We start from the raw sequence: 20,319 nt of genomic DNA, 5'->3' as shown, positions 1-20,319 counted from the left end.
AATGAATGGAGAGATATAACTTGTTCAACGATCATAGACTCAATACTGTTAAGAGTTCTTCCCAAATTGATCAGCAGATCAACACAATCCCTATAAAATCCCAGCAAACTTATTTTTAAACCGACAAGCTGATGCTAAATTCGTTGGGAAATGCAAAGGAACTAGAATAGCCAAAAAATCTTTTAAAAAGGACAAAGTTGGCAGATTAACAATATCTGATTTTCAAGCTTATTATAAAATTACAGAAACCAAGACAGTATGGACTGACCAGTTAGCTCAGCTGGTGATAGCACAGCGTTGTAACACCAAGGTCAAGAGTTTGAATCCCCATCCCAGCCAGATGCCAAAAAAAAAAAAGACAGTGAAGGTACTGATATAAAGACAGACAGACAGATGAATGGAATAAAATAGAGTCCAGAAATAAACCCACGCAAACAACTGATATTTTTACAAAGCTGCAAAAGCTGGTGTAGAAAGAACAGTCTTTTCAATTGATAGTGTTAGAACAATTGGATACCCATATGCAAAAAAAGAAAAAAGAACTTCAACCCATACCTTACACTGTATGCAAAACTTAATTCAAAAAATTATACTTAATGTAATACCTAAAACGATAAAACTTTCTAGAAGAAAACATAGGAAAAAATCATTGTGACTTTCTGTTAGTTATAACACCAAAATCATTTCCATAAATAGAAAAAGTGATTAACAGGATTTCATCAAAATAAAAAACTTGTGCTCTTAGAAGAATGAAAATACAAGCCAAAGACTGGGAAGAAAATATTTGCAAAGGATAAATATATATATATACACACACACACACACATATATATATACACACATATCATTTAATAAGGGACTTATATACAGAATATACAAAGAACTCTCAAAATTAAGCAATAAGAAAACAAAAAACTCAACTGAAAAATTAACAAAAAATTTGAACAGACACTTCAAAAAAAAATATGTGTGTGTGTGTGTATGCCAGTGTTAGAGGCAGGGAAAAAGTGTGACTAAAAAGAGATAGCAACAGGGAATGATGGAATTGTTCGGTATCCTGACTGTGGTGATTATATAACCATTTACATTTCTTATATGTTAAAATTCAAATAACTACACACCAAAAAAAAGTCCACTTTAATGTATGGTAACTTTTTAAAAATACTGCTATCAACCATTTGCCAGGAACATAATAGGTCAAAAATATTTTCTGAAAGAATAAATCATCAGAGAATGTGTACTGTAAAATCTCTAATTCTTTTAAGATTTACTTTGTTGCAAGTCCAGGACTGATTCTGTAAAACTGTTCTATGGGCTTTTTAAAGTAATGAGTTCTTTATCCCAAAGATTTGATTGTGTCATTCCTCCCTATGGTCTTATTTGTGTCTTTTAAATCTATCTAATTATGAGAGGTTCTATGGGCTTTTTAAAGTAATGAGTTCTTTATCCCAAAGATTTGATTGTGTCATTCCTCTCTATGGTCTTATTTGTGTCTTTTAAATCTATCTAATTATGAGAAAAACAGAACAAATCTAGTATAACTATGTTCATCAAACTCTTTTTCTTGTGTTTTGAACAAATTTTGCTTATATGTATAGCTTCTACATTTGGTGCCTACTTATTAATGACGTTATAGCTGCTTTGTTAATTAATCGGGTCTTTCATCATTACATAATATCCTCCTTTATTCTGTTTGGTGCATTAACCTTAAATTCTACCCTAACTTGTGTTATATTACTACACCCCTGCTTCTGTATTGTTTGCATTTGCCTGGCCCATTCCTTTATTTTCAACCTTTATTTAAGTACTTTTCAACCCTATCTGACAATCTGCATTATTTGGAGAATTAGATCCAATCACATTTAATTAATTTATATATTTAATTTTGCTGCTTCCCTCTTACATTTAGCATTTTTTGACATTCTTTTTTGATCTGTGGTTGATGTTCTATGACGTAATTAACAGAATACCAAATTAGGTACTCCAGGCCCCTCCCCACCACCATGGAGGTGGACCACAGCAGCCTTGCAGACCATGCACTGCCTCCAGCCTGCCCTGCTGCCGCCACTGCAACTCACCTTGCTCATGGTTGCAGGGGCCCCCGAAGTGCCAGTCAGCGCACAGTAGAGCCTGATGTGGGAGCCCAGACTGCAAGCAGTTCTTCCCATGTGCTATTTCTACTAGCAGGTGGTCAACTCAGAGGGCCAGAACCTCACTCGCTCACCCCCAGGTCAAACACTATTCAAAGTAGTAGTCAAATCTCTTTCACCAAAAGAGTTAGTCCAGATTCATGTCCTTAAAACTCTGGATAGAAATGACTGAACACTTTTGATGAGATATAGGATGTATGAAACTGAAAATAGAGGTCCTTTACGGTGATGAACATGTGGCTCAGTCTCCCTCTATTTTGAAAGATCCAGTCTACCATGAGTACTGTGACTGTCCGGAAGAGGATCTACATGCCTGGCAACAAACTCTCTCTTGTCCAACCAGAGAACCACACACTGCAAAAGATTTTGCTTCTTTCCCCAGCATCAATCTCCAACAGATGCTCAACAAAGGTTTCAAAAGGTTTAAGGACCAGAGATGCGCCATTGTTTATTATATAACTCTCAACCACATTTCATTGTTTATTGTATAACTCTCAACCACATTTATCAGAGATGTTTAGGGAAATACACAGACTTTAAGATGTTCTCTGATGAGACTTTGCCGTCACTGGCAAGAAAGGTCCTTCTCCAGATTTGTAATTTTATATTAATCTTGGAGATCTGCTCTAGAAGTATCAAAAAGTCAGTGAAATTCCTGGCCCCATACCATATCTATTATTTCAAGGTGTGGCTCTCTAAATTCAAGATGTTATCCTTCCAACATATGACATCACCTACTCCACAGCTGAAGCAATAACGGATGTTACAAATTATCTCCTCTCTTTTCAGGGAAATAAAGGACCTTTCTGGATCAATATAACAGAGAAAGCTCTCCTCAGAGGTAGAGAAAGCCAAGATGAGAGGCTCCACTTGGTACAACTGTCCAGAGAAATCCACAGGTAATAGATGCAGAAATTATAGAATATTTCTTTCTCCAAGAGAAAGAAAGTGAGCTTGGAAAAGCCAGTTTAATAGGTTTGATTTCTTCAAGATAATTATCAAGTGAATGTGGTGGGACTGAGGCTGCTCACAGATACCCATATCTCATGCTGGGCAACAAACAGTCTGGTTCTGAAGCAGGACTCATCATATTATGAATATCTGTACAGGGCACTTAAGCCTTGGAAACATTACGTTCCAATTAAAAGAAATCTTAGTGACTTACTAGAGAAAGTCAAATGGGCCAAGGAAAATGATGAAGCAGCCAAGAAGACTGCAAAAGAAGGGCAGTTGACTGCTAGGGACCTGATATAGCCACACAGGATTTACTGTTACTATTACAGAGTACTACAGAAATACGCCAAGCACCATTCCAGCAAACCTGAAATATGTGATGCAATGGAACTAGTTCCTGAGCCAGATGATAATACACCCATCTGCCAGTACCACAGGAAAAAGCCTTTAAGAAAAGAACTTTAAGGCAGCCCAGATTCACACTGCTATGTATGCCACCCATCTTTAAGGGAAGCCTTAAGATAGAATCTAAGCTGTGAATTACAGTACAGAAGACTTTTACCCAGTGGACTGGCTAGTTCTCTTGGTGGCTTTATATAATGTGGAGAGATACAGCAATATATGAGCAAGTATTACAAACATCTTTGGATATTAATTTCTTTTAAGTAAAAATTACTATTAATCAGCATAACAACCTCTCTGAAAGGAAAACCTGGAAAACACAGCACATACAGAGGCTTGCCAAAATATAAATCACTGTCTATGAAACTGTTTACACCTATTTATCGGTTAATTTCTATCCCTTGTTCACTTTTTCTCTTCCGCTTCCAATTATGAAGAGAAAATCTTTGTGTGGGTTTTTTTTTCCCCCTCACTGTGTAATTTCTTCTCTTACGAGCTTCTTTTGGCATTTGGTAATAGCAGCCTCCTCTTGGAAGGTCTGATGAGAATAACTGAAGAAGATGACTCTGTTATTAAAGACAGCATGGAGACTATGGAGGGAATATTTTTTTTAAAGCACTGCTGATATCTTTAAATTTCATCAAGGCCTGAGACAAAATTAAGGCAAAATTGTGCCTTAAGCTAGTAATTCCCAATCTATATGGGTTGTACACACATCAAGGACAACACAGTTATTACTGTAGATGAAGGCAGCATCCTAAGGGCATCATTCGTTATCTATATATTCAACAGGTAAAAGATAGCTGTAGTCAGGTGAGGACCTTTAACTCTTTTTAACCTTTAAAAGGGATCTTGAAAACATTGAAAACCTCTACAACAAGCTTCAGGAATCCTGATATCCTGGGATGTACTGATAAGCCTACAAAAGAGGCAAGCACCCATTTCTCACACCCTTCGTCTATTTCAGCAGGTTTCATTGCTAAGATACAGACTTAGGAAATTTCCTCTGTCTTTTAGGACAGGGTTGAGACTTAGGAATCATTGCCCAGAAATTCATTACACACTTCTTGTTGTAGTGCTACCAACCCAAGATTCAGTTCACTAACGTGCTAAAACAAGAGCTATCCATACTCCCAATTTAAAAATATTTACTACCCTAATTGAAATATTTATTTAATCTGGAAAACAATGTAATCATTTTTAAGTGGTCATATCTCTTCTTTTTGAAGAAAAATAAAAACACAGGATTTTTTATTTTTTAACTAGACAAAAGCAAAACCAAATTTCAAATTTGTGATTACACAAATTTCACTGGAATCAAACCCAAGTATCCAAGGCAAATCTAATACTCAGCAATTGTTCAAACTGCAAGTGTATAAGTATAAAATAAAGGGTAAGCTGTCCTGATACCATTAAAAAATAATAATAAAACCAAATTAGAAGCTGGGAGACTAGGTTTGGTCCCAGCATTCTTACTAAGGTCTAGCTAGGCAAGAGCGGAACTTAACTTCTTTAAGCCAATTTCCTTCTCATTAAGGAATATAAAAATCCTGCTTTACTGCCTTTTCAATTTTTTTTTTCCCAACAGGGTGGCGTGAGAGGGTGGAGGGCATCAAAAGGAGCAATACAAAAATCTTTCAAAATCCAATGGAGAACAAGAATACGATAACCTAGATCCCTAAATCTATGTTTACAAACAATTTTAAAAGCACTAACAATGAAACATGATAAGTGCTTTGCTACTCCAGAGGACAGTGAATAGGTTTCAAGAGTTAAGAGTGGAAGGTGGGATAAGAAAAGGAGATGTATACAACCATATGAGGATTAGAGTTTTGGGGAATGAAGAATAACCTGGGAGACCAGGGCTTTCTGTGGTGACTATGTAAATAGGGGAAAACAGTATGATACCTGATGGTCTTATGGCAGATAGCAATAACAGCAAAATAAAAAATAAGGCCGGCCAGGTTAGCTCAGTTAGTTAGAGCATGATGCTGATAACACTAAGGTCAAGGTGCAGATCCCCAGAAGCAGTCAACTACCAAAAAACAAAACAACACAGAACACATATGGAGAGGAAAGAGGTGTAGTGCGATGTCCTGTCAGAAGCAGTCCAAGGCTCCAACTTGATTCCCTAGTGATGGAAGTAACGAGGCTGGCAGAGGGTGGATCTTACTCCAAACCCAAGAGAATCATTATTCAATAAACACAAATTTTTTTGAAATAAATCAAAGACTTCAAATGTTCAAGAGAAAAGCAAAACTGAAAATGAAAACTATCCAGAGCAATGAAAAAGAAACACTCCATACCAAAACCCATGGGACACAATAAAATTTGTTCTCAGAGGTCACCTTTATCAAAGAATAAAGACTAAAATTAAAGTAACTTAATATTCCTCTTAAGAAGCCAACAAAATAAACCAAAAGAAAAATAGGAAGAAGAGAGAGGGAAAAGAAAAAAGCAATGCTCCAAACAATAGAATAGATATTCTTAAGAAAAAACACACAACAAAAATATACAAGTTTAGAAATGAGAGGAGCCACAATCACAGATAATAAAGAGTTTAAAAGAATACTATGTGCAACTAACTTAAAAGAAAATGAGTACTTTCTTAGTTACATTACACTTCTGAGACTGTCCTAAGAAATAAAACTTGAACAGGATGAACGGAGCAGAATCATACTGATTCACAGGTGAAATATAACTTTTAAAGAATGGATACTTCCAGCATGATTTAACTTAGTCAAAACCAATTTTAAAAAATGGAAATCTCCTTCATTTTATTTTTTTAAATGTTTTGTTTTGGTTTTATTGGTTATGAATATTCATGGGGTACAAAGCAAATTGTCACCACTCGTGCCTAAGATGTGATGGCCAGATCCATACTGGCAGCATGTCCATTACCACAAATTGTGATTTATACCCTGTGTCCCCCACCCAAATATCCCCTCAATTATCCCTGACCTCCCTCCCAATCCCCGCTTCCCCACTCCACTTTGTATCCTTAGAGCGGGAGCCGGTCTGTATGTGGGATCCGAACCCTCGGACGGGAGCGCCGCCGCGCTTCCCAAGCGGCGCCAGAATAGATATTCTTAAGAAAAAACACACAACAAAAATATACAAGTTTAGAAATGAGAGGAGCCACAATCACAGATAATAAAGAGTTTAAAAGAATACTATGTGCAACTAACTTAAAAGAAAATGAGTACTTTCTTAGTTACATTACACTTCTGAGACTGTCCTAAGAAATAAAACTTGAACAGGATGAACGGAGCAGAATCATACTGATTCACAGGTGAAATATAACTTTTAAAGAATGGATACTTCCAGCATGATTTAACTTAGTCAAAACCAATTTTAAAAAATGGAAATCTCCTTCATTTTATTTTTTTAAATGTTTTGTTTTGGTTTTATTGGTTATGAATATTCATGGGGTACAAAGCAAATTGTCACCACTCGTGCCTAAGATGTGATGGCCAGATCCATACTGGCAGCATGTCCATTACCACAAATTGTGATTTATACCCTGTGTCCCCCACCCAAATATCCCCTCAATTATCCCTGACCTCCCTCCCAATCCCCGCTTCCCCACTCCACTTTGTATCCTTAGATATGTTCTCTCCCTCTGCAAGTCCAATGCACCCCTGTGGTCTTTCTTTACTTTCTTCTTTATCTCTTAGCTCCCACTTATGAGAGAGTACATATGGTATTTATCCCTCTGTGCTTTGCTTATTTCACTCAGCATAAGTTTCTCCAAGCTCATCCATGTTGTTGCAAATGGGAGAATTTCATTGTTTTTTATGGCATAGTAGTATTCCATGGCATACATATATATATATATATATATATATATATATATCACATTTTCCTTGTCCAATCAACCACTGATGGACATCTATGTTGGTTCCATGTCTTGGCTATTGTGTACAGAGCTGCAATGAACATGGGAGTACAGGTATCCCTTCAACATAATGATTCCATTCCTTTCGTTATATACCCAGAAGCAGGATTGCTGGGTCATATGGCAGTTCTACCTGTAGTTGTTTAAGAAACCTCCATACTGTTTTCCATAGTGGCTGTACTAATTTACAGTCCCACCAACAGTGTAGGAGCATTCCCTTCTCTCCACAATCTCGCCAGCATTTGTTATTCTCATTCTTTTTGATTATAGCCAGTCTAACTGGGGTGAGATGATACCTCAATGTGGTTTTAATTTGCATTTCCCTGATGACTAGTGATGTTCAGAATTTTTTCATGTACCTATTGGCCATTTGTATGTTTTCCTTTGAAAAATGTCTATTCAGTTCCTCTGCCTATTTTTTAATTGGGTTATTTGGTTTTTTACTGTATAACTGCTTGAGTTCCTTGTATATTATGGATATTAATCCCTTGTTGGATGCATAGTTAGCAAAAATTTTCTCCCACTCTGTAGATTGTCATTTCACTCTGTTCATTGTTTCCTTTGCTGTACAGAAGCTTTTTAGTTTGATATAGTCCCATTCATTTATTTTTTCTTTTGTTGCTTGTGTTTTCAGGTTCATGTTCATAAAGTCTGTGCCCAGACCTACTTGCTGAAGTGTTTCATCTATTTTTTCCCTTAATAATTTTACAGTTTCAGGTCTTACACTTAATTAAGTCTTTAATCCATTTTGAGTTGACTTTAGTATATGGTGAGAGGTACATGTCTAGTTTCATTCTTCTGCATATGGATATCCAAATTTCCCAGCACCATCTACTGAAGAGGCAGTCTTTTCGCCAACGTATGTTTTTGTTGCCTTTGTCAAATATCAGATGGCTGTAAGCCTGAGGGGTGATTTCTGGGTTCTCTATTCTGCTCCACTGGTCTGAGTGTCTATTTTTATGCCAGTACCATGCTGGTTGGGTTACTATAGCTTTGTAGTATAATTTGAAGTCAGGTAGTGTTATATCTCTGGCTTTATGTTTTTTGTTCAGGATTGCCTTGACTACTCAGGGTCTCAGAGCAGCACTAAATGAAATACAGACCCAAAAAGTGATAGAAAAGATCAACAAAACAAAAAGTTGGTTTTTCGAGAAGATAAATAAAATAGACAAATCATTAGCTAGGTTAACAAAAAAAAAAAAAAGGAGAGAGAAGACTCAAATAACAAAAATCAGAAATGAAAAAGGAGACATTACAAGTGATACCACACAAATATAAAGAATCATTAGAGACTGTTATAAACAACTATACAACAACAAATATGAAAACCCAGAAGACATGGATGTTTCTGGACACATACAAACTACCCAGACTGAACCAAGAAGAGGTTGAAAACCTGAATAGACCAATAACAAGCAACGAGATCGAAACAGTAATCAGCAATCTTCCAACAAAGAAAAACCCAGGCCCAGATGGCTTTACAGCTGAATTCTACCAAACCTTTAAAGCAGAGTTAATACCAATTCTCCTCAAACTATTCTAAAAAATTGAAACAGAAGCCATTCTCCCCAACTCATTCTATGAGGCCAACATAACTCTGACACCAAAACCAGATAAAGACACAACAAAAAAAGAAAATTACCAGCCAATATCCTTGATGAACATAGATGCAAAAATCCTCAACAAAATATTAGCAATGAGAATAGAGCAACACATCAAAAAAACTATACACCCTGATCAAGTGGGATTCATCCCAGGGATTCAAGGACGGTCCAACATACAAAAGTCAATTAACATGATACACCACACCAATAAACTCAAGGACAAAAACCATATGATTATCTCAATAGATGTAGAAAAAGCATTTGACAAAATTCAACATCCCTTCAGGATAAAGACTCTCAACAAATTAGGTATAGAAAGAAAGTATCTCAACACGATAAAAACCATCTATGACAAACCCACCACCAGTATCATTCTTAATAGTGAAAAACTGAAGGAAGAACAGGAACCAGACAAGGATGCCCACTCTCACCACTTCTATTTTACATAGTACTGGAGGTACTAGCCAGAGCAATCAGGCAAGAGAAAGAAATAAAGGGCATCCAGATTGGAAAAAATGAAGTCAAACTGTCCCTATTTGCTGATGACATGATATTATATATAGAAAAACCTAAAGACTATAAGCTCCTAGAACTGGTTAATAATTTCAGTAACATTGCATGACACAGAATAAATGCCCCCAAATCAGTTGCACTTATATTCTCCAATAATAAGCTAACAGAAAGAGAAATCAAGAAAGTAAGCCCATTTACAACAGCCATGAAAAAAATTAAATACCTACGAATCAATTTAATCAAGAAGAGGAAAGATCTCTACAATGAAAACTACAAACCATAATTAGAAGAACTTAAAGAGACAAAAAGATGGAAAGACATCCCATGCTCTCGGGTTGGAAGAATTAACATTTTGAAAATGTCTATACTACCCAAAGCAATCTACAGACTCAATGCAATCCCCAACAAAATACCAATGACATTCTTCACAGAAATGGAAAAATCAATCTCAACATTCATATGGAACAACAAAAGATCCTTCATTTTATAAAACACTACAACTTCAATAACAAATCCTGATTCAAAAAAATAATATAAAAAAGGAGAGTCCATGTTTACGTATAAAACCAAACATAAAAATCCTAAATTAAACATTAGTCAACAGAATCCAGAAATACATCAAACAATATGAGTGAAGATTTATCTGGAAAAGCAAGGACATTTTAGTATCAAAAAAGTCTACCAACCACTAATCAATGCTGAAAAGGCATATGAAAAAAATCACACCTTTCCTAATAAAATCTCTAGGTAAAACAGAAAAAAGAAACTACTTAAATGATAAAAACCAACTGCCATTATTCCACATAAAGAAATGCTAGAACCATTTTTATTTATTCCATTTAGAACATTTATTTGAATGAAATTAAACTAAATAGTTTTATTTTTCTTTGAATTATCTCATATTTCCAAATACTTCAACAAGTTCACATATTGGTATTGGTTATGTTATGGTATTAAGAAGTAAAAACCACAACTTTCCATTTTAATTAAATTATCTTTTTGTTAAGCCCAATAATAAGGTAACTTGTGAGAAGAGATTTGTTCTCTGCCCATAGCAGTCCAGCACAGGTAATAAGTGCTCTGTGATAAAGACTTAGTCATTGGTGATTTTAAAAGCCCATCAAGGGAGTGATAAAAATCACTGATCTAAATCAACCAATAACAACCCAAATTCATTTTAATTGAAATGTATCAAATCTCAAAAAACATTTTCACAAATGGACACAAAGAATAATTACTTTTTATAATAATGACTATGCTAATAATGCTGATTTGATCATCACATATTATATACAAACACTGATGGTCAACTCTGAACCCCACAAATATAAATAATCCATTCTGTTTCAATAAAAAATAAAAAACAAAAACATTTTCACACATTTAACAATCATAAGTCTTACAGATGGATTAAGAAATAGGTTGTGAGCCTGTCCTAAGCAGAGAACTGGTTTTACATTTTCTAATTTTTATTTGAAAAATGTTTTACTTAAAGCACTTTTTATATTCAAAGGTTACCTAAAACAGGGTAAATAAAAAAATAAAACCTTAATATGAAGCAAATTTTGCCTATTTAATCAGATTACATAAAGTTAGTGTAACTAATTGCTATAGAATCTAATTTCCATGCTTACCAAATCCACCTATGCCACCAATTACCACAGGTAAGCACCCAATTAAGTACCACCATATATCCTTGCCAAAATACCTTCTTTTTTCAAGCATTCCCATGTGACAAACAAACAAAAAATCCTGGTCAAAATAGTGTTGCAATCTAGTGTGTATGGGTATTTATTATGTCAGAAATGTTATCTTGAATTATATCTTTAAACATTTGTTGTATTTCATTGCTCTCTTCTTGAGACTCAAATACGCTTCTGTTGGATTTCCTTTTCTGATTTCCATATCTACCATTTTCTAATTTAATGTTTTAACTCAGTTTGGCTTTACCCACTTTTTCCTTTTCCTTTTGTACCAGTGTTTTCCACAGTTCTCTACTGTCCTTTTGATCTTCCTAATTTTACCTTCATATCAATGATGGCTTTAGTTTTTTATTTTATTTATTTTTCTTTTTGCTCAATCAGCTCACATTGCATTTTCTCATGCAGTCACACCATCCCTTCCCTAGCTTCTTATATCAACTGTTCTGTGCTCTCAGAGGTAAATACTTCATAAAGCTCATTAAATTCATAGCAAAACATGCTCTCATGATTTTCCTCTTCTTCACAGCAATATTTCTTTAGGTGAGTATTCTTCATCTGTCCTTTATTTTTCTGTTCCTTTCTTTCTTTTTGATTCTTGAATGTTTGTAGTGGTCTTGAGCTGAATTATTCCTCTTTGAAGAAGGTGAGGCTTTCCTGGACCAGCTATTCGTAGGCAGTTCCTGCAGAAGGCCAGAATGCTTCCAGTTCTGGACTGACAAAAACTTGTTCTTGATTTAGTGTTTTACATGAGAGACAGTTCAGTGCTTTACTTCTCAACAGCCAAGAGAGTCTTGAGGTATTTCACAGTGCAAAGTCATCTCCTCCCCACTGCTCTAGAGACAGACATTAGTCCATTTCTGTTGCTTATAACAAAATACATGGAACTGGGTAATTTATAAGAAAACAAAATTTACTGCTTAGAGTTTCTGAGGCTGTGAAGTCCAAAGTCCATGGAAACCAACTGCTGAAGGTCTTGTTTGAGGCAACAGTGATGGCAGGATATCACACTGCAAAAATGGAGGAGCAGACAGACTAACCTCCTCATTCGCTCTGCTTTTATTTATTTATTTTTTTCCTTTTTGTCTTTTTTTTTTCGTGTCTGGCAATGGATCGCAACCCTCAGTGTCGCGCCCGCACCGGACTTGGCTCTGAGCTCTGTGCCTGTGGTGTCCTCTCTACTTCCCACACGCAGTCTGCTTAATCTCGACTGCTTTTTGCAGTGATTCTACCTATTTTGTGGCATAGGTTTTAGCTATCTCCTAGGTTTGTAGAATAGTGAGTTTGTGTTTTAGTGTTTCCCTCTCTCTGTTATTTTTAGCTAACTGCTAGAAAATAAAAGAAAATGCCAACTTTATGATATCTACAAACCCAAAGTCCAACAATTATCTTAAAAGAGTATTTTATACAAGACAGAAACTTAAGTGTCTCACTATATTACTGAAAGATACAGTTGCACTTTTCTATTTTGCTGTGAGGTAAAATACTAATTTTCCACAAAACACTCATTTTCAGAAGGCTATTAACAATTGAGCTATTTGTTTTTATTTTTAAAACTCATGGGTGTATTGGTCATAACCTAAGGGAGAAAGTAATCTGACGTCTAAATGTAAAAGACACTTTTTTTGAACATATTCAAGACCCAGGGCCCATTTGGGGAACAAATTATATATATTCTCATCAGCATGCTAATATCTTAGTCTCTTGATACCTTTTTATTGTTGTCTACTCCCTAAACTTGTTTCTGCAGAAGACAGAGCCTTTTTAATAAGAAGGACAACCCATGATCTGTCACTCTGCAAGTCCCAAGATTCCATTTGTGTTTTAAATGAAGACAGACAGTTTTATATTATATATATGCTCATTCCTTTGGTAAAAGTTTAACTCTAGGCAAGTTTATTTTCCTGCCAGTTACTCCTCCTCACTCCTCACTATCCATTACCAGTCATCAAAATGAAGTTTTACCACTAAGTAATTTTTTAAAGGAGCAAATAATACACCAAAGCCAAATTAAAATGGATTTTGAATTAATAATGTTTTAAATAATTCCCTTTCTTATGACCCACAAAAAAGTAAATCTCTAAATGTTAATATCATACAAAAGCTAAGCAGCATCTGAAATAATTTGTTAAACACTTAGAGGCATTATCAGTTCATCTTGATAAACAGAAACAAAGAAGAGTTCTTCCTTACAGAATTCCAAATAAGAAATGTAGACCGAATGATGGCATTTGAAAAAATCACTATCTGACAACCACCACAGTTGGAATGTCAAGATCACATATTGTTCTTATTATCTGTTGCAGGCAAAAATCATCAATAGATGCTAAAAGAAGAGGGCAAAAAGCATAAGAAAGAGGGCTGGCCAGCTAGCTCACTCAGAGCGTGGTGCTGATAACACCAAGGTCAAGGGTTTGGATCCCTGTACCAGCCAGCTGCCCCACTCCCCCAAAAAAGGTATAAGAAACAGGATATTTATAGAGCCTCAAAGTATTTCTCCACAAGAAATCTATCAGTTATAAAGGGAAAAATAATAACTTTACAGAGGAGAAGCCTGGCAAAGAGCACCTTAAGTGACCAAAATCCCATCACCAGTAATGAGCACACACCATGTACCTCTAGACATAATGCTCTGAGAAGCACTTCTGTGGACTTCCTGCCAAAAATGCATAACCTCCATCTAATCGTGAGGACACACTGGACAAATGTCAAGGCCATGGAAAGACAAAGAAAAACCGAAAAACTGTTCAGATAAAAGAGACTAAAGAGAAATGACAACCAAATTCAGTGCATGATACTGGACCAGAAACAATTCTTTTTCTTTTGCTATATAGGACATTAATGGGACAACTGATGAAATCTGTCCACAAGCTGAACTGTATCCATGTTCATTTAGGAAATACACATTAAAGTATTTAGATATCAAAGACATCATGTCTGCAATTTATCAGAAACAATTCTTTTTCTTTTGCTATATAGGACATTAATGGGACAACTGATGAAATCTGTCTACAAGCTGAACTGTATCCATGTTCATTTAGGAAATACACATTAAAGTATTTAGATATCAAAGACATCATGTCTGCAATTTACTCTCAAACAATTCATCAAAAAAAAAAAGAATACCAGGGGCCAGCTCATGGCTCACTTGGAAGGGTGTGGTGCTGATAACACCAAGGCCATGGGTTCAGATCCCTATTTAGGGATGGCCGGTTAGCTCACCTGGAAGAGTGTAGTGCTGACAACACCAAGTGAAGGGTTAAGATGCCCTTACTGGTCACCTTTAAAAAAGAATACTGTGTGTGTATATGTAGAGAGAGAACAATAAAGCAAATGTGATAAATATTAATATTTTAGAAATTTGAGTAGGATATACAAAAATTCTTTGTACTATTTTTACAACTTTATTTTTAAATCTGAAATTATTTCACAATAAAAAGGAAAAAAAACAGATAAAATAAATGAAAGCAAATAAAGCCAATTAAAAGAGACTCTTTATATTCCCTAACAATAACGCTAGGATCACCTTTACTATATTATACTCATCAAATAATGAAATTTCAAAGTTGGAAGAAAAATGTACTCTCTCCACAAAAACCTCCCAACTTAAAGATGAAAACAATGAAGTCAAGTGACTTGCTCAAGATGACACCTAGTTCAAGCCAGAGCCAAGACTACTATCCAGCTCTGACACAGCTCAGCTATCTTTTGACTATTCTAAGCTGTCTTTTGATATCTTTATATTGTTGTCTACTCCCTAAACATGTGATACCAAAGTATTTACCTCTACCTTCTCATATATTCTGACAAACTAGTGTGACAAACCACTTTTAGGCAATCTAAATTTTATTTTAAAAAGGCATTTAGGTATCATTGCTCCTAACAATTTTTAATAACTAATACCAACAGTACAGGAGAGAAATGTGTATACAGATAACCATAATATCAGTGGTACTAACACAAAGTGCCATAAGATAACAGATGAGGAAGTTAATTTCGCTTGGTGAGATCTAGAAAGCCTTCAGAGATTTAATGACACCAAAGTTAACTCTTGAAAGACAGCTAAGATTTTGACAGACATGGAAGAAGTGGGGTGGTGAGAGGAGGGCAGGAGGATTTAGATAAAACAGCCTGATGGCAAAAAAAAGTACTCAGCATTTCCACTGAATTTTTAAACATAGGCTTACCTATTGTTGCTGCAAGTTCTGGATCAAAAGTATCATCTGTGAACCTCAAGAGCAGGCTGAAAGAGACATTAAAAGACAGATTAGAAATCTGACTTTTCTTTCTAATCGTATGATAAATGTGTTCATGACAGTTATTTTTGTCACAAATAATTTCATGCAGATAAGAATATTGGATGTAGGTTTGCTCCCATGAATACTGCCTCAGTGTAGGTTACAGAGGAATTAAATTATTGGAAAGGAAATTAGAAAATCCCAAAAGCAAAGTAGTTTACTAGTGAATTTATTCCCCATGCTTCCCTACACAAATCCCAAAGTACAAAAAAGTATGTTTTCTCTGTTATTTTTTAACTGTACTGGTATTATGTTCTTCTGAGAAAATGATATTAGCAATACGTCATGCTTCAACTGAAATGGACAAAAGGGAAAAAATAAAGTGTCTCTTGGGATGCAACAATTTGACTTCAAAAAAATATGCTGTGTAAACCACTTTGAATTCAAGTAAAAACAGAAAGTTATGAAAGACTAGCATTTTGTAACAAGTAATATGACTACTACCTAAGTGGGAAGAAAAGATAAAATAAAATGAGAGGGTAGACAGACCACATGACAGCCAGAGTAGGTACACTGGCAAATGCTAGGTAGGGTGTATGAAACCAAGTAGGCAATTGGGAGCTAGTGAAGCCTCTTAAGAAATGAATGACAAGAACTGCTCTATGTTTTGAAAAGTTAATGCTGGCAAAAAAATGGAAGAAAACCAACAGAAGACAACTGCCGTAATTATGGTAAGAGAGAACAAAAGACTAAACTTAGGAAGTGGTAAAGAAACTATAAAAGAAGGGATGAAAGCAAGACATCAGATTAGAAGAGTACTCTAAGATTTTACATCTCCCAGAATTATTTTACTTAATATGAGGCAGAAGTGTCAGTTGTTAAAAGTTCTTCAAAAAATAAAATCTAAGCTTTTGTTAAAGCCCTGGATTTAGAAAATTAATCAGTCTATCCTCATATTAATTCCTAAAGTAGAAGACTGTTCTATTGACCTATTTGCATTAATAAAATCAAGGAAACAGCTGTCACATATATGAATTACAGAAAAATGTTACAAATATTTCTATAGGTTGTCGTTATTACTATTAGACATAGTTTTTAACCCACAGAGCATATTGCAAAACAAAATGGTCTCCTGGTAGTTTCCAAACCCAGGTAATTAATTATGTTTGAAGAATTAACTCTCCCTTTCTGGGTTTTATTTTCTTGCATTTACATTAAAATCAGCACTACAGAATTAAAGTAAAACAGAAAAGTCAAATTCTTCATTTTTCTGCTTAACATCTTGACTATAATTATATTTACTTACAACATGACTTAGATGACAGCACTAATGAGAATCTTAAAAGACTGCTTATAAAGATTTTCTTCTCCCCAACATTAACTTTTAATAAAAGTAAATATTTCACTAAAAATTTCAGTTATACATAATTTAAGAAAAGATATCTATACTTGGTCACCACAGAAAAGACTATTACAAAAACATAGGTTAACATAACCTTGTAGAGTAGTAGTAATAATAATACCATTATAATAATAGAAGTAATAATAATGGTATTGGCTATTATTTATTGAACATCGACAATGTGCCAGACACTGTGCCACGGGTGTTTCTTCCATAACTGCTAATCTTTACAACATCCCTAGTCATTAATGGCACTCTGTCAGGAAAAGCAGGAAATTGGGATGGTGCAAAGCAACAAATTTTAATACAGGCTCTGAGTAAAAGTCAAATCTCAGCCAGGAGTACACTGATAGCCTGAAATCTTTTAAATTCTATGTATGCATTTTTCTAGGCAGAGTCCATTTCTCTATTAGATTTTGAAAGGAATCCACAACCCCAAAATGATTAAGAACCACTGTTCTTGTATATTTAAGCCTTCGTACTGTCAAAGTTGAAGGAACAAAATACTCTCCATGCAGAGCTACTGGTAGAAGTAACTACCATCATGCCATTTAGATAAGACTAAATTTATAATAAACAGTGTGATTATAACTAATCTGCATTTCTTAATTTACAAATGAAATTCACCAAAAAGGCTGGGAATGGAAGGTGTGTAGGAAGGACGGTAATTTAGGTAATAGAAGGTCTCTATAATCCCTTCCAGTTCTTGATACACTTTGGCTACATCTTTACTTCACCAGGCCTAACCACAGAAGCAAGTCATACATTTAACATTAGACAAGGTTTGAGAAATTTCTATCCCAAACCCCTCACTTTTCAAATGAAGGCCTAGAGTGTTCAAGTGTAACACACAAGGTCATGCAGGTGGCAGCACCCGTTTCATAATCTTAATCTCCTGGCTGCTATCAGTACCCTCTACACTGCAACAGTATGAAATAAACTGGAACGTAATCCATTAATTTGGATTAGTTAAAATATCCTTTGTTGTGCAATAACTCCTCAACAAGTGTTCTCACTTCCACTAGCTCCAGTTGTGTAAAGAGAAACTATTGGTCAGAATGACCCTTTAAGATCATACCCATGACAAATGTTCTTATACTAGCTGGCCTTAAAAGGCATTGGCTTCTTCTTTAGTGGAGTCATTTATTCTCATTTAATCCTGAAAGATAAGTGTTCAAGATTGTATTCCACAGCACATCACACAGACCAATAACATATATCTAGCCAGAAAAATAAGACAACTTTTTCCTTAAATGCAATCCTTTCTTGAAAGAGGTCAAGCGTTAAAATTTTTCAGTGAGTAGTTGATAACTCGCCACTAAGTACTGAGAAAAAGTTTAAAGTAGATTAGTCCCAAACAAGTTTATTTGGAGGGGGCGAACTAGGGAGACTAAAAACAGCAATTATATACATCTTAACTTAAATAAGGGCCATATTTAAAGGAAAAAAGGAGAAAAGAAAAAACAGGTCACAAGACAATGGAATTCCTATCAAGACAATGCTCAATGTATAAACTAACCTTTTAACCCTCAAATACAAAATGTGCAATAATACATGGTGATCATGAAAATGATTTTATTCAGTCCTTTAACACAAATCACACACACACACAAATCATACTATTTTGCTAACCCGTAGTGTTTCATTAATCCATTCCTTGGTATGTATAAATCCCTCACTCCAGTATAGACAGAATACGTTGAATGAGGGAAACCATGAAAATGTATTGTCAAACTTTAAAAATATATAAAACTTAAGAATATATTATATATGAGCTTTCGAATCCGTATGCATCGAAAAAAGTAAGACTTTAAGAAGTGATGTAAAAAGTTATTTGGGATATAAGTCTATCATGAAGTGATTTAAAAAGTTATTTGGGAGATACGTCTACCAGGAGGCACAGCTAAAATATGAAACTGCTTACAACCTCTGGAGTTTAAATATTGTTTAAAGATCAAGACGGCCTAGAATACAACCTACTCATAATCAGATGGCAAGGAACACTTCACCTGGAGAACTCTGTTCCAAGAACTGGATGAAATCACGAGCCTTTAGCAACACCCACCTAAATTCATGTCTTACCTTACATTCAATTCTAACTATTGTCAATATTATTTTCTCCAAGGAAAGAGTCAAAAAAGGACAGTACTAATTTGTCCTATCTCCATATGATGTGGCAAAATGAGAAATAACAATTACATTTTATTTGCAAAGACCGTACACAGGTTAAGCACTCGCACCTTACAAGAAAGTGAGTTTTTAAGCAGGCACATGACCAATGAGTTATTCCACAGCCGAAGCCGACTAACATAAAAAAGATTTTTTAAAGCGACAAAGGCCTGCGCCAAAATAGGCCAGGAATGCGACCGAAGGCGTCACGAAACTTCCTGTGTAGAACATTACGTATTCAAAGAAAGCCTGACAGAAATCCCAAAGTGATAAACTTACAACCCCCAAATCCCGGGGTGACAAGCAACCTGAACCCCGCGGGGCCCCAGGCGAGGCGTCGCTGTCGGCCGGACTCGGGCCCAAACCCTCCCGCCACGCCCTGGTCTCCGCGACAGCAAACTGGCCGGCCGAGTGGCGGCCTTCGGAATTGTTTTTTCCCCCTCGGTGCTACAGGAGGGAAAGCGAACCAGACATCTTGGGCCTGGCGGAGGCCGTGAACCAGGCAGACGCGGGGAACAGGGACCGCAGGGGCGCGAGGCCGAGGAGGGCGCGAGGAGGTGGCGAGCGGGGCCAAGAGGAGCCGGCCGGAGCCGGGCCGGCGCCCAGCCGCCGCCGTTTTCCATTGACGTCCCGGCCCAGCAGACAGCCGCCGCTGAGACAGAGCCCAGCCGCCCCCGTCGCGGCCCGCAGACCCGCCTCACCTGGACTTGCCCACCCCACTCTCGCCGATGATGAGGATCTTCAGCGTAGTCAGCACGTCCTCGTCCATCCTGACCCTGCTCCGCTCCAAGCCCAGCTGGCCGCAGGGGTCCGACTTTCAACCTTTCACCGCGGAGAGCCGCCCGCGCACGCGCACCGCCCCACGGCTGCCACCTTCCTTTCACACCGGGTGTTTGAGTTACCGAAGCCCGGGACGCCCCAGTTCCGCCTAGAGGTAGCTCTGCGTCTGCGCACACGCAGTGTCCCAGGCGTCCTTCCGGAGAGCGCCTTCCTCCCATGCGCAAGCGCAGATCGGGAGATTTGTGTGTGTGTGTGTGTGTGTGTGCGTGTGCGTGTGCGTGTGCGTGTGCGTGTGCGTGTGCGTGTGCGTGTGCGTGTGCGTGTGCGTGTGCGTGTGCGTGTGCGTGTGCGTGTGCGTGTGCGTGTGCGTGTGCGTGTGCGTGTGCGTGTGCGTGTGCGTGTGCGTGTGCGTGTGCGTGTGCGTGTGCGTGTGCGTGTGCGTGTGCGTGTGCGTGTGCGTGTGCGTGTGCGTGTGCGTGTGCGTGAGTGTGTGTGTGTGTGTGTGTGTG

At 36.8% G+C, this 20,319-nt stretch overlaps 1 protein-coding gene across 2 annotated transcripts in view; it reads right to left on the bottom strand.

Moving 5' to 3' along the window:
* RAB18 (RAB18, member RAS oncogene family) overlaps positions 1-20,049 on the bottom strand; it is a 39,031-nt gene extending 18,982 nt beyond the window's left edge. For both annotated transcript variants that reach the window (XM_008585183.1, XM_008585182.1), the window contains exons 1-2: positions 19,732-20,049; positions 15,409-15,464 (exon numbers count right to left, since the gene is read on the bottom strand). In XM_008585183.1, coding sequence (XP_008583405.1) covers positions 15,409-15,464; positions 19,732-19,799 — 124 coding nt within the window. In that variant the 5' untranslated portion in view covers positions 19,800-20,049. The remainder of the gene's footprint in view (positions 1-15,408; positions 15,465-19,731) is intronic.
* Positions 20,050-20,319: the final 270 nt, after the last annotated feature.

This window comes from Galeopterus variegatus, unplaced genomic scaffold (assembly GCF_000696425.1).
Source record: "Galeopterus variegatus unplaced genomic scaffold, G_variegatus-3.0.2 Scaffold3482, whole genome shotgun sequence".
NCBI lineage: Eukaryota > Metazoa > Chordata > Mammalia > Dermoptera > Cynocephalidae > Galeopterus > Galeopterus variegatus.
This window is presented reverse-complemented; position numbering and strand designations above follow the sequence as displayed.